This window comes from Meles meles, chromosome 12 (genome assembly GCF_922984935.1).
Source record: "Meles meles chromosome 12, mMelMel3.1 paternal haplotype, whole genome shotgun sequence".
Taxonomy (NCBI): Eukaryota; Metazoa; Chordata; class Mammalia; order Carnivora; family Mustelidae; genus Meles; species Meles meles.
The window spans coordinates 57,135,468-57,161,808 of NC_060077.1; the positions used below are offsets into that span (position 1 = coordinate 57,135,468).

A 26,341-nucleotide genomic window follows, 5' to 3' on the forward strand; every position below is an offset into this window, starting at 1 on the left:
CTCTCCGCTAGATAGAGCCTACAGAAACTCCTGACAGCTGACAGACTCCTCTTTGAGGCCTACTCCCTCATGGAGCAAAAGGGAAAAAAAGGTTGAAGAAAACTCGTCTCGAAAGCCTGCAGACTTTCACACCATAAGGAATGTGTTGACCATATGCATCTTAAAACCAGATGAACAATGTTTGTCCAGCCCTTCGGCTCACCCGTGTGGAACCCTATCTGTCCCATGCTCCAAAGCGAAAAACTCAAAACCAGATTTCTTACCAATTTCCTACCAATCTTTTGCTCAAATAAGGATGAAATTGTTAATACACAGGCACATGTTAAATTAAATTGTTCATCATGACATAATTTATCTGCAGGGGACATTGATTTTCGCAGTGAATTTCTTAAAAAAATTTTTGTTTTGCCTTTATATGGGGGCATATTAGTTATAATTATCATAGGCAAGGCCACCTCTGAGATGCTAGGGTCACAAAACAGACTTTCATTTTCCTGTTTTAATTTCCAGTAATATGGAGATAATGTGTTTCATGTTTATTTCCCCTTTGCACCAGGATACCTATGGAGTATCCCAGTGTTTGCTCTCCTATATGTTCTTTATACCTGGTAGCAGACATAGTTACCTCTTAAAACCTGAACATCAGAAGAGTTAACAGAACCCTCAAAGCTTTTCCTAGAGATAGCTTCTGCAGAGAGGATCTGATTCCTGTGGGCCTACTGCCTACTGCCTGCATTTGAGTGAATCTAAGGGGAAAACATCTGGCCTAATTTATCTTCAGGCATAATTTAATAATGCTGAATGGCAACCTCTGGGAAAAATCTAAGTAAGGCTTTATGTAACCACTAATTTAGAGTTGGTTAATAGGTAATTCTTATTTGTATTTCTTTTGAAGGAATAGGTATTTTGATCACATCAGAGCTAATCATTTTTCTTCATCCTGACATCGAAATGTGGTATTACAGTAAAGGAGCTCCCAGCCTGGTTGTAGGCAGAACTCAGCTGGCAGACTTGGGACTGAAGAAGGCTAGAAAGCAATAGGGACTATCTGATTTCATAGAGAGTCTTTTGTTGGCAAAGGTAAGTTTTAATGCTCCGTTGCCTCCTTAAAGAGACTCAGCCCATATTTCATATCAACAAATATCGGCTGATTAAAACCAGTTCTGTTTGCTTTGTGCCGTGATAGATATGGCCTTTATTCCTCCACGTAGTCTAAGAAATGGGATAGAAAGGGGGATAGATTGGAGAGGGTTGGAAAACTTGGCTAATATTTTTTTTTCCATTTTATTTATTAAACTTGGCTAATATTAAGGTGGGTAGTACATCAAGCAGAAAAAAGTACTTGCCCCAAGAATGTATTTAGCATAAATCTATATGCCAATACTTAAATTATACCTTAATTCCTTGAGTATAGTAAATCTGGTGGGAGATCTTTGACTTGGTTTTTAGTATAAACACTTATGCTAGATTCTTACCTTATGACTCCAATTAGAAACAAGGATGACATATCACATAAGCCTTTTGGCTTTCAGAAGGCCTCTAGGACATATTATGAAAATATTGAGGTACCTGCTTCATATTTTTAAAATGTTGGCCTTCTTTCTGAAGCCTGGGATTCAGAAATTCTTTTAGCTGTTGCTCATCAAAGTTGTGTTCTAGGTAAAGACCTCTTACTGCTAGAATTATTTATAGCTTTGCCTGGTGAGTTCCCAATTTTATACAGTTTTTAAAATTTTTTAATTATCTGTCTGGATGGATCAAAGTGTCTATTTGACAAAAGGCTAACACTCTGCATTCCCAAGTTTTATCTCATTAAGAATTTGGGTTGCCAGTGATGAAGTAAGTGTTAGCAATAGCTACTCTTTTATTTATCTTCTAAAGGAATAAAACATTAACATAAGGCTTAGAAACATGTCTTTTGTATTTTTTTTTTATTTATTTATTTGACAGAGAGAAATTACAAGTAGGCAGAGAGGCAGGCAGAGAGAGAGGATGTCTTTTGTATTTTTAAAAAATAGCCTGTGAAAAGAACCAACTAAGGGCTTAGTAATTAGTCTAATGCACACATTGGTCATGAACATTTGGTCATGGACAGTGACTAAAATCGAACCCTAACCAATTAAGCAAGAAGTTGAATTTACTGGACGACTTGTATAAGCCTAAAGCAGCATAGGAGAACACAGGTCCTTAGCAACACCTGGAAAGAAGGAGTGAATGTGTCCAGGACTCCTTCATCTCTGCTTCTGTCCATATAGAAGACTTATTTTCTGGACCGGGCTACTTCCACATGGCTAACGACTTGGCTTTTAGCTAATTTCAGCCTCTCATCACATGGGATTATTTTCAGAAAGCAACTGAGATTTATTTTCTTGAGATTAAGGCCAATGTGTCCTGGGGAAGATCAATGATTGGCCCTCCTGTGTACCCAACAGGGGCCATCCCACCAACCATCATTAGTAGAGAACTCTTAAGTATCTACAGGAGTATGATAGCTCCCGTTCAAAGCAAAGCGGGAAGGGATTTTTCAGAAGAGAATAAGGAGTTGTGTACACAAGACAATAAATTCAGCACATCAGTTCTTCCTTGTCATTGTTCCTCTTGTTTTCATTCATTAACCAAGTTTCTATTCAGTGCCTACCTTGGGCCGGGTACTAGAAATAAAGGAATGGCCAAATAAAATAACATAAAATAAAATAATACCACAATGATTATCACTACTTGCATAGAATCTGAATTATAATACCACTGTCAGAAATGGGGTAGGCAAAGGTTATTTCTATGTGGACTAAATTAGCATTTTGAATGAATAGGAACAAAGGCATATGGCCTGGTCTCCTTTCTTTTATTTTAAATCCATTTCTAAGTAAATTAGCTGTTTGCCACCTTCCCCTCCCTGACTATAGTAAACCAGGGGATAAGTGTCTCTAGAGATGATGATGACATGTTTTATTGTATTTCATTTTGGTGTATGTGTGTGCTTGGTAAATATTTGTTAAATCAATAAATTATTGAGGAGGTGATGTTGTTGTCTAACTATAGTCAGGAGAAAAGGGTGACTATTAACTGTGACAAAGCAAGCATCATTGTCTTTGTCATTCTTCAACATTTAAGTGGTCAGGATCAAATAATTCCATATAACAAAGTCATTTTCTACAATTATCTCAAGATATATTTTGCAACTAATTCCTTCTGGCAGCTACAGCTGGATGCTGTGTCATTTCAGACGAGTCTGGGTGAATAACACTGAAGAATTTTCCTGACTCAGATTGAATGATGAGTAATACTTGCTTTGGAAAAATTTCAATAGATCTATATTTTATTTTCGCCACTGTGCTTTACAGTATGAGGTATATAACTGCTTCTGTTGCTGTTTGAGTATTCATTTTTATTTTGTTTGAAACGGATTTTTAAATTATTTATTAAATACTATGTAATTTAAATAATGCAGGCATAAATTATATAAACAGCATAATGTAGAGATTAATATACAGTTGAAAGAGGATGAAAGTAATTTGTGCTTCTAAATATGCACATATTTAAACAGTATGACATTTCCTCTTTGAACTTTTGCTTTTCTACCCCTCTCCAGGGTAACAATTGGTAATTGCTGGAATATTTTTATATGGTGTGAATGTAAGTTGGGGGCGTGTAAGTGTATGGACAACACATATATTTGAATATGTACTGTCTTCGGCCTGCTTATTTTTACTCCTCACCTTATGGACATCTTCCTCTGTCAGTGCATATTTTCTTTGAAATGGTGGTGTATTTAATGATAAGTTTGTGTCTTCATTTATTTAACTACCCCCTCTTGATTTTATTATTTATTTATTTATTTGACAGAGAGACAGAGATCACAAGCAGGCAGAGAGGCAGGCAGAGAGAGAGAGGGAGGCAGGCTCCCTGCTGAGCAGAGAGCCCGATGCAGGACTCGATCTCAGGACCCTGAGATCATGACCTGAGCAGAAGGCAGCGGCTTAACCCACTGAGCCACCCAGGCGCCCCTAGATTAACTTTAAAAAAAAAAAAATTCAAATAATACTTCATTGAACCTGTAGGATAGGCTGTAGATTTCTGTAAGAAAAGTTCCTAAAGGTGAACAAATGGGACTCCTACTTTTTACATTTTAATAGTACTGCCAAATTACCCTCCAAGTAAGTTGGCACCATTTACTACAAGATGGTATATCGGGACAGTGAAGCACTTGGAGACTGAAGGCATGGGTTTGGATCCCAGGTTGGCTTCTTACTTAGGGATGGCCTAGTAGAAGGGAAGTAATGTGTCTGTGTCTCAGTGCTCTCTATAACATTAATACCTACCTTGACAGGACAGGTTTTTAGTTTCCCGTGTGTGGGCAAAAATATACATTAAGATCCTTAATTTTCACAATATTGTATTTTGTCATCTACAAGCCTGGTTTTTAGAGTTACTATATTCATAATAATATAATATAATATAAATAAACTTTAAGTTGTTAGAGTATATAATCCTAATTTAATTATATTGGACCTTGGGAAGACTATCTACTTGGATTATTTTACATAATTATTCTCAATTTTTATGTGTAGATTTTTATGAGAGATTCCATGACAAAATTTATAACTGTCCTTTGGTTGTTTTTGTGACACTGTCATTGAAGATCTTGCTCATAACCACCCAGTGCCACTATATGAATTTCTGTAGGAGATCGTTCTCTTATTTTAGAAATAGGAAAATCTTTATCAGCTCTGATAAGCTACTAATTCCTTCATTCAGTTCAAAGGAGTTTGCTTCTGCATTTTAGCTGCCATGAAATTAGTATGATATAACAGATCAGCGTGGTAGCACCTTTATTACTGGGCATGATTTTTCAGTTTTCTCAGTTTTGAAATATTTCATTACATTTTTCTCCTTTAAAATAGTATAGAAAGGGGCACCTGGGTGGCTCAGTGGGTTAAAGCCTCTACCTTTAGCTCAGGTCATGATGTCAGGGTCCTGGGATTGAGTCACTCATCGGGCTCTCTGCTCAGCAGGGAGCCTGCTTCCTCCTCCTCTCTCTCTCTGCCTGCCTCTCTGCCTACTTGTGATCTCTGTCAAGTAAATAAATAAAATATTTTAAAAAAAATAGTACAGAAAAAAAAAAAAGAGTAGTGCAGATTTTCCTTAGAAGGTGTGATAAAATAACACAGAATTTATCTCCACTGTATTTTAAATGGAACATGAAATGATGAGATGTGATTTTGATGACAAGACACTGAAAGAACCTGCAGGTACGAGGAGAAGGGCTGCTGATAATCACGGGGAAAATCAGGGGGACAGGGGAGTAATTGTCTGAGGATCAAACTACCGGGGTTCTAACCTTGGCTTTACTACTTTGTAGCTGTTGACTTTGGGAGAATTAAATAAACCCCATTGCATCTTAGTTACCTCATCCTGGCATAAAATGAGGGTGATAATAGTCCCTAAATGATAAGGGGGTTGCTGTGAGGATTAAGTGAGTTTATATACATGTTAGAATAATGCCTGATGCAGAGTCACTGCTGTGGCTATTGTTATTATTATAGAAAGAGATAGAAGGAAGTGTTTGAAATCACAGATTATTGAGCTTTATCTCGACTCTCAGGGAAATTCTAGAGTGTACTATTAAACAGATGAATCTAAGCATTTAGAAATGGAAGTAGTGATCCCTGGAAGGCATTATGGATTCTCTAAGTTAATTCCTGTCAAACTAAATTAATTTATTTTTGATAGGATTATTAGAGTTACATATCAGGAGGATGCTCCTGTTGGAGCTAAATTTCAGCCAGTCATTTGAAGTATAATTAAATGAATTTTTAGAAGATTGAAGATCTATAGCTGAGCACATCGATTGGCTAATCAGGATCCGTCTGAAGGAAGACTCTAGCAGCAGCCACACTGTTGGGGCTTTGTTTTCCATGGCTTTGTTCAGCTCTGTCCTGGGTAACTTGAAGGAAACATCAAAGTCATACTGTCAGATGTGCGGATATCACAAAATACAAAGGGAAACTGGACAGTCAAACAAGAGAATGATGATTCCAAAAGAACTTTATAAAGTAGGACAAACAACCTTCATCTAAAAAGATGAAATTTGACTGAGATAAGTATTTTTCACATTTGTGGATACCACAAAGTTTACCTGGTACCTGGAATAAAAAGATATTTGGGAATGATAAGATTTCAAAGCCCATAAAAATGGATTGAAACAAACCCTAGTGCATTGAACAAACATCCATTTACATCCAGTAAGTTTGGAAATCTATACCACAGAACAATGCATGTGATTTCAGAAACAAATGTTGAAAGTTCTGGAAGTTTTAGTTGGTTGACGGCCTGAGGACCGCTAAGAAAGAGCGAGGGTCATACTAGTTTGTATTAACATAATTATATGAGTTAGAAAAGGGAGGTAATAGTTTTACTATATTATGTTTCACTCAAATTACATTTAGAGTAATTATTAATGGTATTTAGCTAAAGTCATTCCATTAGCATAATCCTTAAAGCATGTATTTTACAAGTGATGTTGGCAAACTCAAGAATGTTCAAGGGGTGTTTTGTGAGACAGTGTCTGCAACCATTTTACGTGAGGGTTGATGGAAGCAACTGAGGATCCATTAGCCTAGAGATGGAAGAAGACTGGGCCCTTAATGGTGTATTCAAACAAGTGGCAGCATATCGTGTGAACAAATGATTGGACCCATTTTGTAAATTCATATAACACAATCGCTTGACCTTAAGCTCTCATGTTAGGAAAGTGCTTGTAATTTAATATTAAATAATTGTCACCCTCAAACGCAAAAACTAGGACTACATAGTAGAAGTCATAGGAAAGCAGAATTTTTACTTGATGCACAGAGAAAGCTTTTTAATAATTATTGGGTTTTAAATATAGTACACTGCCTGCAGATTTCTGTGGGAGAAGTATTTCTTTCACTAAAGATATGTTTTACTTTCTAAAACAGCTTCATCCGTATCATCATTTAAGTAGGTATTAGTATTTTTCTATTACCCTTTTTGGAATGTTGTAGAAATTCTGGATTTCTCTCACATTGTTTTTGCTCTCTGTTTTATATGTAATGACAACTGTTTCAAAAGATTAGAAACTTAATGAGGTCGAAAAAAGTTGCCAAAATCCACAGGAAATTAGAAGTCACTTCTCAGTCCCATAGAACCTTATCTACAAATTCAGGTAATGATCACTCTGAACTGTTCTAGGCCTCACAAAGCCATTTTTCTACTCTCAGCTGTGCTCTGTTTTATGAGGCTGCGCAATTAAATTAATCTTATGGACAGATTTTTTTTTAATGGGTATTCAATAATACTGTATTATAGTTGCTTGAAAGTTTGTCTTGAAGTGTACATGGCTGGAAACAAGTTGTTACTGTTGATATTCTATATTTTTACTTGAATTGTAACACAAGTATAGCAGGATAATTTGTCCCTGTATTATGCTTTTCTTTCTGGGTAACACAGCAGTGTCTAGAATACTGCCATATGGTCTAACCTTCCTTGTGAAACACAGATAAAAAGACTGTTGGATGCTGAAACCAGGCACAGTGTGTGCGGGTTTACCTGTGAACCCTGAGTAGAAGAAGTCTGGCCATGCTCAGGCGATGAGGAGTAGCAGGAGGAGACTCGCCGCATTCGTAGAAGCTGGAGTGCGGTTTACACAGGAAATCCCAAAGAGAGACTACATCTAATGCCCATCTTTTTTTTTTTTTTTTTTTTTTTAATAGCTCTCCTCATTTTCTAGGATGTGCTCAGAGGGGTCCCCGCCCCCAAGCGAACAGCGTTAACTAATGTTTATTAGCACATAGTGCTCCAGGCAGTCATTTGGCGAATTGGAATAATAAGCACTTCACATTCATTATCTCATCTTGTCCTTACAGCATTTTTATAAACGAGGAAATGAGGAAACTGAGATCCAGGGAGGTTAAATATCTGAGATCAGGCTGTTAGTGAGTAGGGGCTCTTGGTTCATCTGATTGCAGCTCCCATAACCTCAGAGAGTGACTGGACACATCTCTCCAAATTAACTTGGCCTCTGTATTAGCCTGCTTGGTCATGCTGCAGCCCGGGGATGTGGACATGAATGAGGACCAAAGCCTGCAGTGTAGCAAGAATAGCATTAAGCAGATACTGCCAATTATCTATTTGACAGGTGCTACCAAGGGAAGGTACAGTTTAAACCATTATCTGAGAGTTCAAAGAAATATTTGATTGTTCTTAAGTGATAGATTGCTGAAGTGAGGATTATGAGGTAGATACTGTGTATAATATCTTGATTATAGACTTTCCATTTCTGCACAACCCCTGTGCTCAGGAGGAGAAGCAATTTAATGTTAAGTAGAGGAAGCAGAGTTCAGTGTCAGAAGGGCCAGACCCCCTCGCTTACTGGCTGCTGGACCTTAGGGGCACTTGATCTTCCTGGAGGCTGCTGATTCAGGGTGAAGTAGTTTGATACCCTAATTCTCAAGGGTCTCAAAACAAAATCCACATCTTTTAAGTCACACATTCATAAATACTATGGCAACATATAATTTCCCCCATAAAATGCATGCAGGTAGAATAGAAAAATTGTATCATGTTTAGACCCTTAACTAGCAGCCACATATATTAGGAGCAGAGAACAGCCTAACTGAGCTGTAGATACCGGGCAGTCGGCAGAGTGCTGTCACTTTCTATGTGGTTGATTTCCTCATCTGAATCCTGTCAGTGATCCCAATTCATGTTCCATCAGAATGACATGTACATTTGAGTTTTCTCAAGAATAGTGGAAGTAGGGAATGTTAAATATATGAATCCCAGAGTCTACTGTAATATATGGAAAGCTCCTACAGACTTAGCACAGAATTGCCTAGTAAGTAGGAACTATTCTTATTATTCTCATCTGTGTTATCATGTATACAAGACCTGTCCTTCCACGTACTAGTTTTTGATCTTGAAACAATTACTTCAACTTTGTTGAGAAATCGCTGAGAAAGTTAATCCTGCCTCCTCAGTGCATCTCACCACGTTTTTGTAAGGGTCAAATAAAATAATACATGTTGTATGAGAGCAAATAAACTGTGTTATGTGAAAGCACCCTTTAACTGTACAGAGCTATGTGACGGTTTATCATTATAACCCTTAAACCATTTACCTAAGGCCTGAGACCTTCAAGAGGTAAACATTTCAATGAACTGCCAGCCAGGACTAAGGGAAGACAAGCTGGGTGCTCACTTAGGATTCCACAAATCTAATCATATACCATGGACGCGTTTTCAAATTGTGGAAATCTCTTCCTTTTGCATTCTAAGAAGTAAGCTCAGAAAATTTTGTTTAGGACCTGAAGGACCAAGATTTTACCCATTAGGTGAACATTGGTCCAATATGTTTATCTTAGGGATACTGGAGATGACTTTTGTGTTTGAGAGACACCAGGGAAATCTGGAATAAGCCTTAAGATGTTCAGAACCTTTTATTTATTAGATTAAAATGTTTGAACCTAAAACATAGAAGAATACATTCTTAGCTTGGCCCGTGCCCTTAATGATATGGCAAACCATCTCTGTTCTTCTCTTAACTACATTACCATCCTTTCTTTGCAGGGTTTTTTGTTTTGTTTTGTTATGTTTTTTTCCCCCCTCCTTCTACTGGGACTTGTAGAAGTCTGGAGGAGGAGGTTTCTGGAATGAGTCTGTCTTGTCTCAAAGTAGCATGAGGCTAGATGTTTTTGAGATTGGTTCTGCGATAGTCTTATAAGTAGAGAAGGTGAAATCCAGTGGTGTATTTGGCAATTCTATACACGTGTTGAGGTCTTGTGAAAAATACAGAGGGCTCCATTGCTAGGAAGGTGGCTGATTGTACACAAACGTTGTCTCCCTGGCCATGGAAATCCCCCTTTTTGGAGAGCCACGTTAAATCTGAAACCTCCTGGGGAGTAGCACTGCAGAAGAAAGGAGGGAAAGGAAGATTGAAGGGACTTTAGTGCATCAGGCGGAAGCGTGAAAGGTGCAAAACACGGCTCTTAGAGAGTGAGAGTAAAGTGGACTCACAAATAGGGCTTGAACACAGGAGGATGATTTGTTTTTACAAAGAAAGGAAGGGCATTTTATGTAAAGATTAAGCACTGTGACAGACCGATTTGTGTAGAAGAGACATTGATATCTGGCCAGTGGTTCTAATTACAGTCTTCCCTTGGCAAGGCAGCGCTGATCCTTGTAGCTGTGGATACTCTTTGCGAAACTCGGCAGTTTTGGGGACCTGTTTTTGAGGAAACAAATGACAAAACAGCTTAATCTTCCGAAAAAAAATTTTTTTGAAAGGGACTACATCAGTTTTTATCCAAAGTAAATAATATAGGAACGAGAAAACACAGAAGTGTGGGAAAGGAGACCCAATTCACATTATTTGTAGAAAATATGATTCTGCATTTCTATACTGTTAGAACTATTAAGAATTCAATTAGCTGTTCATATAGAAAGTAATTATCAAAGTTCAATGTCTGTGTATGTCTTAGCAATAAAACATGAAAATATTATATGAAAAAGTGTATTCATAGTTGCAACTGAAAATACAAACAACAAAATGCTTATTACTGTTTATGAAATGAAACTTAAACACATGGAACACTGTGTAAATTGCTTAAAAATTTAATTAGATGTCTCATTTAATTCCAATCTAAATTTCATCTGGAAATATAAAGAAGTGAACAATTAAAAATTTAAGAAGGAATAATGAGAGCAGTCGTCGATCCAGATAGTGAAGTGTATTATAATATTAGAACGATTTAAAACAGTGTGATGCCATTTTGGCAGTTGAATGGAAGATCAGGGGATCTTTCAGTACCCTGGATGAGCCCCAGGGACAGTGGTTTACAGTTCAATTTTTAGAAACCCTGAAAATTCTGAGAAGTGCCTTCGGCAATTAGAGGGAATATGTATGGGGGCTCTGTGCACTCTCCTCTCCACCTTAACAAGGATAGCTCTGCTTTTGTGCATTTTATATATTGGGTTCCCACATTTATTTGGTTTCACATCCCAAAGAGTTTTCATTGCCTTAATATTAATATATGGTAGAGAATAACTCACTAACCGTGACTGGCTTGTGAAACGAATTATAGTGGGGAATCTTGACTTATTTATAGGTGGTGGGGCTTAAGTCCGAGTTTCACCTTGCTACAGAATGATGAGTTATAGATGAATTAAAAAGTAAAACCATAAAAATATACTTGAAAAATATTTTCTACAAATATTTTATTTTTATTATATTGTATTGTTTTATTTTATTATTAATTTTATTAAAATCAAATAATTATTTGCCTCCTCTCTGGATAAAAGGAATTTCTAAACCTAGGACAGAAGTCAGAATGGAAAAAACTGATGGAGTTGTTCATGTGAAAATAGAAAACTTTACCTAAACTGATGGAGTTGTTCATGTAAAAATAGAAAACTAGCTAAAATACCCCCAAAAGAGCAACAAAAAGGATAAATATCTACTGTTTATTTACAAAATAATAAATATTATTTTACTATATGAAGAGCTTTTTATACGTTAATAAGGAAAAAAGAAATATCCTGTTATAGCCCCTATGATATTCATTTGAAAACAAACAAACAAACAAACCTTGTCCTCATTAGTATTTACAGAAGTATGATGAGAATAACAAATGGGCCATTACTTTCTGACCTAATAAGGTGGCAAATACTACTAAAAGATAAGCTGAATCTTGACAAAATTGTGCTAAGAGAGGCAGATTTAGTTCTGCTTAGTGGGAAAATAAATTGTTAAAATGTTTTTAGAAGCAGTTGGCAAGAGACATGACAGAGTTCACATCCTTTGAGTCAATAATACTCTAAGAAAGTTACGTTTAATATATTCTTTGTTGAATTTTAAAAACAATATAATGTCTATCTTCAGTGAAGTGTTAATTATGATGCCCATTTTGAAGAATTCATATTGCATAGAGAAAATTAAGATAGCTAACAATATATGCATATACTTTATATAATTATATTATACTGATATGTATGGATAGGAAAAACTAGAGGCAAAACACAAACATTAGCAGTGGTTAATATTCTTGTTTTTAGGTTTATGGGTACATTTTGTTTTCTATGACGTAGGTATGAGTTTGTGTTTTTCCAATTTTTACTCTCCAAAAATAAAGTCATTTTAAATGGTTATTATCCATGGAAAACTTTAGAATTTCATTTTCCATTTTGTCGCAATTAACGTCATAATTGCCCAAGCCTGTTTCAATGTGTTTTGATTTTCTGAAATATTTATTGGCCCTATAAAATCTTACTGTGATAAAGAGTCTTAAAAATTGTGAGTTATCTTACTTTCTTCTGTGCTCTAATGCATCCTTGACCCCAGTTTCTAAAGAGGTAGGTACAAGATGGGAGCAAATCAGAGGAATGTGTTAAAATCAAAACAAGTATTATGTAACCATGAAAACATATCTGAATATTATTTGTGTTTGAAAACGTCAAGAAGGACCATTCGGAAAGTTTAATTTTGCAGGGCATGTGGAACCGTAACACCTCATAGCCAAGAGAGTGTTGGGGCAAAGGGCAGTTCCTCAGTCCGGGGTTTGGGCCTGGTAGCATAGTGTGCTGTCTCACTCTGACTGTGGTTCGTGCCCGCTGTGGTGCTTGAGTATGGCTGCCCGTGCGTCTGATTCATGTCTACGCCATGTGTCACATTATTTTGACGGTAATCAATGTTTTGTTCTGTGAAGGTAATCTCTCTCTCTTTTGTTCTGTTCATGTTCACACAGCTAGTTCAGTGAAGCTTGTTCACAACCAGGAACTTCTCCTTCTCTGTCTCCTTTCTCTGTCTTGCAGGAACTGAGGGTGGCTTCTGGTGTCTTGTGTGGCTTCATTTCCTTCCTGCCTCTCATCCACTTCATGATGTAATTCTTGGCACTTTTACTTCCTTTGTAGAGTAGGATGTGATGTCATAGAGAAGGGGACAGGGCTATCCAAATTCTCTCAATGGCTGGGAGGAGCTGCCCAGGTGTGCTGAGGGGCCTGTACTCAGGAAGAGAAACAGGGAATCCTCCACAGTGAGTAACCCCACTTTTGAGTGCACCCAAATTTCCGTTAAAACGTTGCCCAGTACGCTGGAGTTACCTCTTCGGCCCTTTCTAGATTTAATCAGTTTGCCTTTTGGACATTCCCAGTTCAGCTCAATTTTCCTCCTTTCTCTCCCTTGTCCCCTCTCCCCCTCATTCTGCCATCCTGTGCCTCTCCCTGCCAGATTCCCTCTTCCTTGCTTGCTTACTTGTGTCTGTCTGTGTCTATTGACCTTCTGCCCATATCTCTTATGAGAGACCATGAGTGTCGCCAGCATTGCCTGTCATTTGGGGTGATGCCCACCCTTTATATGGTCCATGCGCCCACAGCATCGCCTTTCAGTAATTCATAAGTACGCACCGTTCTACTTACAGTTCTCGCCTTTTTGTTTTCATGTCTATTTCTTTCCCGCCTTTCTCTGTGATCTAATCTTCCCCCTTTTCAGCTCTAAGATGCAGTTTCCTTCTTGCCTTTTTTTTTTTAACCAATATTTTTACACATTAGCCCTCTTCCCTATACAGCTATGCCTATGTTTCTTTTTTCCCCTGCCCGGTTTTCAGGTGAGCTCTCCAGTGGCGGCCTCTGTGAGGACCGTTTTCCTTCTTTCCTGTGGGCATACTTGTTGCCATACCCTCTTTCTAGCGTAGCTCATATTGCTGGATTCTTTAAAGGACTTACCAACGATGGCTAAGGGACTGATCGGGACTGGGAAGAATGGGAATATTTCCTGGGAACTAGAGAGAAGGGAGAACAGGAAATGGGCCCCGATGGTGAAGACTGGAATGGGGCAGGCTGTCTGTAAGTCACCGGAGAACCTTGACGAATAGAACCTTTGCCAGTGCTAGCTGCGATTTGGCCATGAGAGTTAGGGGAGATCGCAGAGCTATTCTGAACAGATTCAGAAGCCTTTTCAATTTCTAGTTTTTTAAAGTGACCCTGTTAATAATTATGATTGTTCTAGTAAATAATCATAAGTTAGAACTCTAGAATGTGCAGAAGGTCTGTACAGCATCTTCAAGTAGGTGATGTCTACCCTTGGAGGAAGTCATTGTAAGGATGCGTGTAGACTTGGTTCTCATACCTGGAGGTGGCCCCTGTCTGTAGTCCGTGATGGTGAGCAGAATGGACACTGTTGTTGATTGCCTTCCCTACATCCAGTGAAATCCCTGGATAAATAAAGGAACTTGATTTCCAGGTCTGATGGTCTCATGCCTGTGGAAATAATGAGCCATGCCCCATGCATTCCCCACACTTTGTTTAAAACAACTCCCTTGCACTCAAAAATAAGCAGGCCAGAAGGGGAGAGAAAGAAAAATGGGACTCAGTTCATAAAACTGAGATGGGCTGAATGGGAAGAGGAAGGGGTTTACTTGAAATTAATTGAAAAAGGCAGAAGAAAGGAAACTGAGCTGAACTGGAACACACACTGTAATAACTTACTTGGGTTTTTATATGCTTTTTTCCCCATTTTGGCCATGAAGGATTTTTTTTTTCCCTCTCTCTCTCTTTTTTTTTTTTTTTTTAAATACAAAAGAGGTTGATCAAAATGTGAATCCAATGAGGGTATTTCTAACCAGCACTTTGTTCCCTGCTATTGGTAGTGTCCAGGCTCAATGTTTCCAAGGTCCTAGAGATTTAGGAAACATTTTAATAGCCTGAAAATCTGTCTTTAACCATAAAATATTCACAATTTTTAATAAAGGAAATTACAAACATTTATTAACTTTGCTTTCAGGTTTCACATTTTTTTTTTTGTTTGTTTTGGTGTGTATGCCTTTGTGACCTTTTTTTTGAAGAATGACCCCATGTTGCAGAAATTGCCATAAATGTCCAGAAAAGAATTGCATTCTCACTTTGGACACCCAAACTGTGTGTTGAGACTTTTTTTTGACATAACAGCCCCTTCCCCTTAAAAATTTTAAGGAAGCCTTGCATGATTCACACACATTTTTATTTTGTATGCTTCCATACAATAATCTAGGAATTTTATGTTTATTTTTATTTTTTAGGCACTAGAAAAACACCCCAATTCACCAATGACAGCGAAGCAGATATTGGAAGTCATTCAGAAAGAAGGGTTAAAAGAAACAAGGTCAGTATTCATATTTACATTTTCTGTTTTCATTGCCACTAATTGCAAAGCAGCTGATGTATCTAGATTTTGATATTGTAGTTGATTGTGGATTCAGTAATTACCTGCAAATTCTTTTGTGATTGCCAAATATTTGGATGACCCAAGATTTCCTTGTAACTGCCTGTTGGCTAAATAAAACACATTAAACACGTTAATATAGAATTTTTGTTTGTTAACTTTGTTAACACTGAGCCTTACTGCATGAATTAGCCCTTCATTGGAGTTACTCCTCTTTCTCTGTGTCTTGTAAGAGGAGCTTTTGTTTCTGAAAGTAAAGAAGAACACTTTTACAGGCTTAATAGATAGATCCCAGGTTATAAAGATTAGGTCATTCTGATAAAACTCAAAGTGTTAATAAACATGGTTGAAAATTTAGTCGTCTTATATTTAGAATTCCTCTGCTTGGAGTGTCATTACTCAGCTATTGAACCTTAAAAAAATAACAATTTTATTGAGATATAATTCATATACCATAAAAGTCAAGCATTTAAAAGGTATAATTCAGTGGTTTTTAGTATATTCACAGAGTTGTGCAATCAACACCACTATCTAATTTCAGAACATTTTCATCAGCTTGAACGAAAGTCCATCCCCTTTAAGCAGTCATTCCCCTTTCCCTACTCCTCCTCGCCCCTGGTAACCATGATTTGACTTTTTGTGTCTTGTGGATTTGACTGTTCTGGACATTTCATATAAGTGGAATTATACAATATGTAGTCTTTTTGTGTCTAGCTTCTTTCACTTAGCAGAATGTTTTCAAGGTCCATCCGTGTTGTAGCATGAATCAGTATTTCATTCCTTTTTTTGTTGCCAAATAAGATTCCATTGTATGGATATGTACTCCATTTTGTTTATCTATGATGAGGCTTTATTTAGTAATTAATGTTACAGTTTTGGCTTTAACCACCAGTTGATGGCCGTATTGATATTATGCAAGGAGAAAAAAGAAGTTTGTTATGAAATAAAATACATAGAGCTGTCATATGAGTGTGTAATCGTCCATGTTACATAGAGCGAATTACTTTTGTATGAAGTTATCTACCTATAAGCCATTGAGCATACAGTAGTTGCAGCTTGGTGAAAATCAGAGCTGCAGAGCTATCTTTTGGGTGTTTTTACTGATACCGAGATAGAACTGCTGAGAGAAAGGAAAATCCTCCTGAGGCCAACTTGTCCTAAAAAAATCAGTATCATCTGTAACCCCTCTTACTGTAAAGGGTAGATAACATCAACTTCTAGCTGTTTAAAATGCATCCTTTGCAAGTCTCATCCACAAACATCACGATTTAGAGGGGTATAAGACATCTGGCTCAAATTTTCATCTCTGTGTTGGAGGCTTTTTCTGCCTGACACAGCCTAAGATAATCTACCATTTGGAAGAGTCGTGTCCCCAGCAAACTGGAGGCCACAATGGGGAGAGAAGCCACTGACAGAGCCTAACAGCTCTGGTAAGGGTGATCCTGTTCTCTGAAGCTAGATGTCAGCGTGCAGAGTTAGGGAGCAAAGTGGGGACCCCTGAAATTAATTTTCTCCTTGCTGCCTTGTCGAAAACCCTGAAAATATTTATGCCATTTAGAAAGCACTGGAAATGTTTGTGCAGCAGCCAAAAGAAAAGAGGAGGTACAAAAAAAAAAAAAAAAATCTAAGGATATCAACTCCTGTTGAGTGTGGGCTCTGTGCCAGTGGAATCTGCCAACGCAGACATCAAAAGCATCTCCTGGAAGCAGACATTTGAAATTTGTTCATTACGATATTCTTCTCAACAAGAGTGACTGTGCTGCCATCACTTACGTACCCTGAGATAGAAAATTCCTGTACCATGCCTCTGAACAGCACTTCAATTACACTTATTATTGTAATGGCATTATTTCCTATTTTTCAAAATGCTGGTCTTCCCGGAACGGTATATTAAAGGGCTTTACGCATATGTAGTTAACAAAACAAAACACGAAACAGCTTCTTTAAAGAATACTGAAGTGGAAAGACGTAACCTGCTATTTCTCTGAATATAACCCTCCCTCTCTACCCCCTCCACCCAATTATTGTGTCCTTCCATAAGGAAAAAAACATGTTTGTTGTTACAAATACTGATGAACCAGTATGGTAATATTGGATGTACCTGCTAGGAATTCACAAGTGGGATAAGAAAGGGAGCAGGCAAAGAAAGAGTTCTATTCGGTAAAATCAGCTCTGCATCGAAGGGCCTCAGACTACACATTTTCGTTTGTATTTCTTTCTGCTTTCTTTGAGTCCTCTCTCTCTTGCCAGTTGTGATCTGTTATTTATGGCCGGTGTGTCTGTGACCACTCTTCCCTTGCTTCCTGATTTGCTTATGAGAATCATCTCTAAAACAGGAGTACATGCTTTGAGTGAGTTTTGGGCTTTGCTACCTGTCATGTAGGTTGTTTTATTTTGCCCACTTAATGTACTCTTTGCTACCTTCCAAGTTCCTAAATGTTTTCCAAATATTTATGGTAGCAGAGTAAATGAAGTGTAACCGTATCTGTTTTTCTTAAGTTACATTTAGAAATTCCACCATCATAAAGTCACACATGACTGTTTAATTTCTAGGTATTTATTAATGATGTGTTTTCTAAGAAATTCAGGTTTTATGATATGCCTGATTGAATGGAGGGGGAGGGGAGTGCTTGTGAAAGTTACTAAGGTGGCTGTGACCTGCTGGTGGTCTTGGTGGATGAGAGGTTATGGTAGTGGTCATCCCCCCAACAGTCCACCACTGTACCTAGCATTTCTAGAAAAGAGAAGATTGGGTCTTAATCCATCATCATTCTGAACCTGGATTTGAAGTTATACCATTTGTTTCAAGTTTCATTGGTGAGGGGGTGGTCCTTCATTCTGTGTGGCACTGACCTCACTGTCCTGTAATTTTGTCCTTGTTTGTCTACCTGCACCCGCCTGTGGGCTCTTTAAGAGCAGGGTGTCTAAGACTCCTGGCACTCACCAGATAGTCAGTCAATATTTGTTGAATAAATAATCTTCTTTCTCAAGATGTTAATTTTATGGTGCTTAGTAATGACTTCTATTTGGTGTTAGAATTTTCTTTTTAACATTATATGTTGTATTTTTCCATCTTATTTAATACTTTGTATGTTTTAAGCAAAAAGAACTAAACAGTTTTGTGGGAATCCCATTAAATATATGCATGCTGATAATCTCTGGCGGATAATATGTGAGAGGGTAAGGCTATTGTGCTGTTGCCTGTTTTCAAATGCTCTAAGTGCCTCTGGTTAAAACTTGTAATTTGTAATAGAAAACACACCAATAATCTTGGCAAAGCTGATACGAGTATTTGAAAGAGTTCAGTATATGTGATATTGTTAATTTATTTGACTGCGATGAAATTCTTGACATTTTATGCTTTTTCTCTTTTCAAGTGACACTTTAAATTGCCTACTTTTTATGTAGACATGATAAAAAGAGGACAGCTTTTCTATATCATGTTCTTTGTATCTTTTTCATGTTATCAGTGAAAATGTGTACTGTGTGATTAATTTCTATTTGGAAAAGATAGACTGAAAAAAGTACTTTCCATGTGGTTTTAAAAAAGGTCAGAAGGACATATTTTTGTTGAAAAAATAGTATCATGGCATGATTTGCTAGAATTTTTAATGAAGGCCTATTGGGTAGGTTTTTTTCCCCTTCTGTATAATAACGTAGAAGATTTTTATCAATATAATCTATGTATTTGCTTTACTGATTCTGAGTATTCACAGGATTCTGTTACTTTGTGTTGATGAATTGTGAACAATCGATAAGACATAGCTGTTTGGGATGATTTCATATGATCAGAATCTTATCGTCCATCAAATAGCCATGCTGCTCGTATAGAGGGGATAAAAATATGTGTATTCCAGTCTGCTGCTTTGTGGATGGATATTTGATATGCCTGTTTGGACTGCTTGACTAAACATTCCGCCTTCCTCAGGGAGTTAGGGTGCCACTGCAGAATATGGTCTTGTCCGCAGTAATTTTAGTACATGTACTGCCAAAGTGAGCACTTGTCTCCAGTAATTAGAAAGATGTTCATAGACAAAGAGAAGTAACTCCAGTTACCATGTTGGTTTGGATAACATTTGGGGTTGTCCTAATTCTGCTTTTCTGTTTTTGATTTGCTTATTCAGAAGTTCTAATTCCTTTACAAAGAGGACTGAGGGATTTTTGATGCCTGAGGATACGTTTTTCTCTGCTCATGTAATTTTTAAAGAGATGCTTCCAAAGAAGTATGTGCTCTCACATAGGGACACCTCCAGGGGCAGCAAGGGCAAGCACGCAGGCTTGCAGCACTTCCCGAGTGAGAGAACAGTCATTTCTCAACGAGGGGTAATGTCTTATGTGCTGGGCATTATCATTATGAGATACCCATCATTAAGGTAGCATGAACCTTGATTTAGTTTTCACATTATTTGCTAATAGGCAAATAGTTCTATAGTGGAGATAAGGCAGTGGAACCCCCCCTCCCTCACCAAACACCCCATATACACAAAGCAATTAAAAACACCTCTGTTGGTTTGGGGGCAGGGCAATATTTATGAGGTACATTTTTACAAGATTATAGATGTCTTACTTTACAAAAAATCTGTTAGATTTCATCAATTGTTTGCAGAGCAACAGCCTATAATTACGTATCACAGTAGGGACATTTGAAAAGCTTTATAAACAGTCTCTGTCGTGTTTAGTGTTACTCAGAATATGGATGTATTTTTGATTTTGCAATGTGGTACATGCAATTGACAGCCCAAGGTTTTGTAATTATTCTGGTATCAATGAGAACTCCCCCCCCCCACTGACAATTTTTAGAATAAATTTGTTTTTAGCTACTTGCCTTAAGGTTCTGCATGTTTTCTGTTTTGCAGTCCATGTTATGATATGCTGAAATTAGGGTCTCTGCTTCTTACTGTGGTTTATTAAAGATGTTGCATTTTTCTAGGGGGATAAATGTCAGAAAATTCTATTACCATGTATAGTGACAAACAGTAAAATTTCTTGGCATTTCTCTTGGTGAGATTTACGTTTCTAATTAGTACTATAGGAGATGATTCTTTCTCGCTGCTGAAATGTTTTGTCTAGAGATAAGAAAGAAACACAAATAATTTCTACTGCAAAATCAATTCTTATCTCCAGACTCCATGTTGGCATCCCTCCTTTCACACTCAAATGGTGGTCTCGTTTGTGCTGAGGCATTTTAGAATTATAGTGTTAACTTGCAATGTCACCCCTGCCATTTGCTAACATCTAATCCTCTCATTGTGTAAATGGTGGGCATGGTCAGCTACTTAGAGGGGGCAGATGAGACAGTGGGGTTATTAAACAGAAACACAGGACAATCTGCTTTTATTTAGGCGTGTGTGTAGCTGTGTGAATGTGAGTGTGTAAGCGAGCCTTGAGAATAATTTACCTCTTCGCTGATACAAAATTTTACTTGTCATCATTACTCAGGTTAGAAGTCTCAATCAGTCATTCCCAACTCCCCCTTCTGATGTCCCTGTGGCCAGTTGTTTCTTGGGTCGTGTTAGTTCTTCTTCTTAATTACATCGTTCTTTCTTTCTTTCTTTGTATTCTTGCCATTCAGTCTTTGCACTTATAATTTTTAAACTAGATTACTGTAGTGTTATCTTATGTGGTCTCTTTAAACGCAGTCTCCCCCATTTTAAGTACACTTCTTTTCCCTCAAACACACACTACCAGTTGTAGTAGGATTTCTTAACTGATAATCCACAATATTCCAGAGAATATATTGCACCTAGCAAACTATGGATCAATAGGTACCGTCCGTTGTCTGTTTGGTGATAATTAGTTCAAACTGGGTGTGGTCACATGATAACCTAAATAAATCTAAATAAATGCGTGCTATTCTGATAATGTAGGGTTTATGATGTAAATGATGAATGCATACATTATATCTTAAAGTTAGAAGGGATTTTGAATTTGGAGTCTGGTCTTTTATGCATATATTTCGTTCTTCCCCAAAATTATCACTTAAAATGTCATTCATTGGCATTGTACATAATTAACTTGCTTTAAATTAAATGGTGTAAAACTGATTAAATAAGAATTCAGAAGTTATACATGGGTATCACTAATTGTTTAAAAGTAACTTTGCAATCTGTCACAAATTAAACTTTTTAAGCTATATTTATTTATTTATTTATTTTAGTTTCAGGTATACAGCGTAGTGATTTGACAGTTCTGTACATTACTCATTACTTACCATAAATGGAGTCACCATCTGTCACCATATGTTATTACAGTAATATTGACTGGATTCTCTATGCTGTACTTCTAATCTCCATGACTTATTTATTTTAAAATGGGAAGTTTGTACCTCTAAATCCCATTCTCCTATTTCATCTAAACTTTTATTTTCCTAATTATGGTTATTTTTCTTTTTGTGAAAAAGTAATTCAGGAGAATAAGATTATATATTCCTTTGGAAGCCCTTCCCGAGTTAAAAAGTAATCATGTGAAACATTGCCCTACAAGGTAGGGTCCCAGTAGTTAGCACCTCCTGATCGAACTGGATGTGGGCAGATGTAAAGCCTTAGTAGCCAAGCATCTGCTGTTGTAGCCACAGGTAGCTGCTTGCCTTCTACTGTGACTTTTCCTGTGTTATCTTTTCATGATTTGGGAAGGTAGAAGTCGAGCCCCATGAGGCATTCATGAACTGTGTCGTGGGTGTGCACGCATACTCACACACACAGTGTGTAATTACCACAGTGGTCCATAAGAGGCTAGAAGATTGGGTTGCCAGAAGGAGAAGTAGCACTTGTCTGCTGGAATGCCTCATACCAATGTAATAATTTGGACCAGGACTCTTCCTAGTTCACTGAGTGAACTTGTGTTAATAGTGTGATTGGCTTAGTCTGCTTAGGCTGTCATAACCAACATAACCAAACACTGTAGACTGGGTGGCTTAGACAATAGAAATTTTTTATTTTTATTTTTTTTAAAGATTTTATTTATTTATTTGACAGAGAGAGATCACAAGTAGGCAGAGAGGCAGGCAGAGAGAGAGAGAGAGAGAGGGAAGCAGGCTCCCTGCTGAGCAGAGAGCCCGATGCAGGACTCGATCCCAGGACCCTGAGATTATGACCTGAGCCGAAGGCAGCGGCTTAACCCACTGAGCCACCCAGGTGCCCCGACAACAGAAATTTATTGTTGACCATTCTGTAGGCTAGTAGAAGTCCTAGGTCAAGGTCCAGCACAGTAGGTTTCTGGTGACGGCTCTCTGACTGCTTTGCAGATGGTCCCCTTTGCACTGTGTCTTCGCATGTCCTCTCCTGGGTGTGTGCGTGCGGAGAGAGAGAGGGTGAACTCTTTGCTGTTCCCTCTTACAAGGACACTACTCCTATCAGATGGGGCCCCATCCTTATTAGACCTCATTCAACATTAATCACTTCCTTAGAGTCCCTATCTCCAAATACAGCCACGCTGGGGCCTAGGGCTTCATCATAGGAATTTGGGGGGCACAAAAATTCAGTTCATCAGGTGATTCAGAGTTTGGAAATTTAGATTGCCAGAGCTCATGGCATAACAATAGAATATTTCCAGGATTTGGATATTTGATCAACCTTGGAGGGTATTCACAACACTGTGCTTAACCTTGTCCTGTGCTTCTGTTTTTACATACTCTTAATGTGTGTTTTCATATGTTATTCTTAACATGTAAGCCAGCAGAACACTCAGCTTAAGTCTTGTGTTCAAATACAGTGTGTATATTCATATAACATAAATTGATTTGGGTTTTATTTGAAGCCTTTGGTAAAAGTAGCTGTGCTGACTGCGTGTAACCCTCAAGGCATCAATATTCACTAAAGAATGCAATTATAGCTAAGAAATGGCCATTTCTTAGAACATCTCTTTATTCTGTCAAGCTTTCTTTCTCCATTCTTCCAAATAATTGAACAAAAAAAGGTAATTTAGGTGATTTCAGCTTTATCAAGATCTAGGTATAATTTACTCCAGAAATACTGAGCACTCTATAAATATTTCAGTGCAGAAATAGAAGCAGAAATGGATATAAAATTACATTGTATGTGAGTCTAAGTATCCTATGCAGATGAAAACCTTTGGGAAGGAATAGGCATTAAACTGGGGTGATTTTATTTAATCTTTTTCTAAGTGGTATTTTTCTCTTTATCTCTTAATTTCATTGCTTGTGGTCTTAATTGCCACATGCCTGTGATTTTAGTTTTGCTCCGTTGTTTTGACTTGACAACATAATTCAAATGCAAAACAGTTGATATGCTGACATGGGGACTTCTTTTTATAGTTGATTTGTTTTCAGAAGAATGAAAATTACGATGTTTTGTTAAGCCAGGTTTTCTAAAATCTACAACGTGTAATTCCTAAGAACAAGTCTTAGTTCCTTCGGGACAATTAAGGACTATTTATCCTGCAACTCCAGATATGCTTAGATGCAGAATCAAATTGATACTGTGGACTGGGATCCTGCCTGAAATTCGGGTGATTTCTATCAATATTTTTTTTTTTTAAAAGAAGTTAAGATCTGTTGTAGGTGCTGTGCAAGGCTTGGGCTCAGGCCAAGCCCTGTCTTCCGGCTGACCAGGTCTGTAGGTGAAAGGCTTTGTCTGGTCCCTGCTGGTCAAGTTAGAGGACATCAGAGAAAAGACAAGAAAGTTGTGGAGATGTCAGTATCATAACATGACGATAATCAATTAGATACTTACTGAGTGCACTCAGTGTGTTTACTGTGTTAGATCCTGAGGTTTTGTGGAAGCTTTAAGGCATGTGTTTATTACATTAACATTTATGAAGCACATACTATGTTACTGAGAGGGTGAGATCGCTGGAATAATGCATGAATAAAATGTAGTCCTTGCTTTTTAAGAATTTAACAACATGGTTCCAGACCATTTTTCTGTGTCATTTAATTAGGTCTTTTAATCTCTTCTCTGTGAAGTATGTCTTCTGCCTAGTGCATAATGATGCAAAAAATATATGTATAGTTAGTTTTTATAAATATAAATATACACACACACTGAGTTTTTAAATTTAGGAATTTCTAATTCTCTCTTGAATTCTTGATAAAATATGTGATATTCCATCATGTCAAACAGTATTGTCTTTCCATCACAAATATAAGGCCATTATAGTAAGAAATTCACGTCTTTGTATCCATTAATCTGACATAGGGCTGAGATACAGTGCTTTATGCAAATTAATGAGAAGGGGCTTGATGGTTAAAAGGATTCCTAATTTTTAAAAATCATTTGCTTATATTAGACCCAATGCTGAGGACTTTACATGAATTATCTTTTTAAAAACTTCATGGTGGGTTGATGATATTTTATGACCCATTTCACAGTTAGGGAAATTGAAGCAGGTGTGGTTAGGTAACTTGAGACCATTCACCCAGCTAGCAAGTGGCAAATCTGGGATTTGATGTCTGATTCAGAACCAATTGCATTTAACCTTTTTAAAATATTTGTAGCCTGAGCCTATAAAATTTTGATTAAGGGAAGTGTTGGTTATGTGATTCTATTAAGTAAATTACCTCCACCCCAAACATATCCCCTTTAGCAGCTTTTCAGGCTAATTGTTGAGTGTCTTATATATTACTTAGTGAGGTTAAAGTCAAGCCTATGGATAGGTATGTTCAGACTCTTCAAGTTTATAGCCTAATTACAAATAGGATTGAAAGGTGAAAAAGACATTCATAATCTATTTAAATTGCGGGAATGCAAAGCCTCAGGTGAGTTTTTAACTCTTATGCTTATCCAACAAGAAGGTGACTTCTTGTGAACATTTGGACTTACAGACAGCAGCAAAGCATATTTGAATGTACCTTCTTACTGTTTGTTTTAGAAGGTAATGCTGTGAGGATGGGAAGCATGCCTCAGGTAATGGGAGGATCAAAGGCTTCATAGGATTCTCACCATATCGTTGTTGATATTGGACTTACAGATTGAAACTTGTTTCTGGGGAGCTTGCAAACTGTGACCAGTCAAAGCATAATTGCTAACAAAATGTGGATAATCCAAACAGCAATTTTAGAGGGGGGCAGTGCCTCCATTTGTGAAACAACTAAATGAAAATAGATGGGATTGACTAAACCATGCTTAGATGGGGGAAGGGGAGGCTAAGTTATTAACATTGTTCTCCTTTTAAGAGGTGCATCTAGGGGAAGAAAAGGAGGCCTGAATGAGTAAGTGAGTATGGTTTCAGAAGCAGCATTACTGCCTTTCTGGGGGGAAATTATGTTAAGCAAAGAATGAGCAGATGTACTTTACTGTCATTGGTAATCTATATCATGACCATTTATCCATCCTTCCTCATCTCATCCATCCATTGTATTTCCACTGGGAGGTATAAAAACACTACTCTTTCCTTTTTATTTTTATTTTTCATTTTTCAAAAGACAGATGTAAAATTTCCAAGCAGAGCACGTTCTCCTTTAACCTGAATTCATCACTTATTTCTTTTCCAGCATGTCTGCATGAAATACAACAATTTGTACAACGGTTATTTTTCAATTTGTTGCTTAATTTGTGTTTATTGAAGGTGACCTGCTGGTTCTAGATACAGAAAAATGGCATTCATGAAGATTTGTTGGAAAAAGTTGTCGATGGTGGTAAAGTCTAAATGGCTCCAATCTTAAATTCTGAAGTATTAAGTTGAGCAGAGGTCACTTTGGAATTCCCCTACACCTTCACCCTAAGAAGGAAAGTGCTAAAGCAGGAATATAGAAAGTACTATTTGGAATTACTCAGAACAGTTTTCACTGCTCACTTATTTATCCAGCCCCAATATTAATAATTTAAAATATTAAAAATTTTCAAGTTAGAATTTGTATAATTTACCATTTTTAGTTCCCACCCTTTGGCTGCCACCTATAACTTAATTTTCAAAGTTTTATAAATTAGTTCAGATATGAGATACAATGGTATATTCTTCTTTTCTCATAAAAGAGTGATGAGGAATTGTGTAATAGTATCTGTAGAAATTTGAGTAGGAGCAGGTAATTATCTAAATTTTAAATCTAGTCTCTTCCTCACTCAGTTTTCAACCACCTGGTCACCTAAGCAATTTCCAATCATTTTTAGAAGAGTTTCTTGGAATAAAAGAATGGTGGGCTGAATGATTCCTAACAGCTGAAGAAGTAGACTTT

The 26,341-nt window shown here is 37.3% G+C and overlaps 1 protein-coding gene across 1 annotated transcript in view; it reads left to right on the plus strand.

Annotated features, from left to right (window-relative positions):
• The first annotated feature begins 12,675 nt into the window (after positions 1 to 12,675).
• ASXL3 (ASXL transcriptional regulator 3) overlaps positions 12,676 to 26,341 on the plus strand; it is a 160,310-nt gene continuing 146,644 nt past the window's right edge. The window contains 2 exon segments of the mRNA XM_046024359.1: positions 12,676 to 12,696; positions 15,068 to 15,150. Coding sequence (XP_045880315.1) covers positions 12,676 to 12,696; positions 15,068 to 15,150 — 104 coding nt within the window.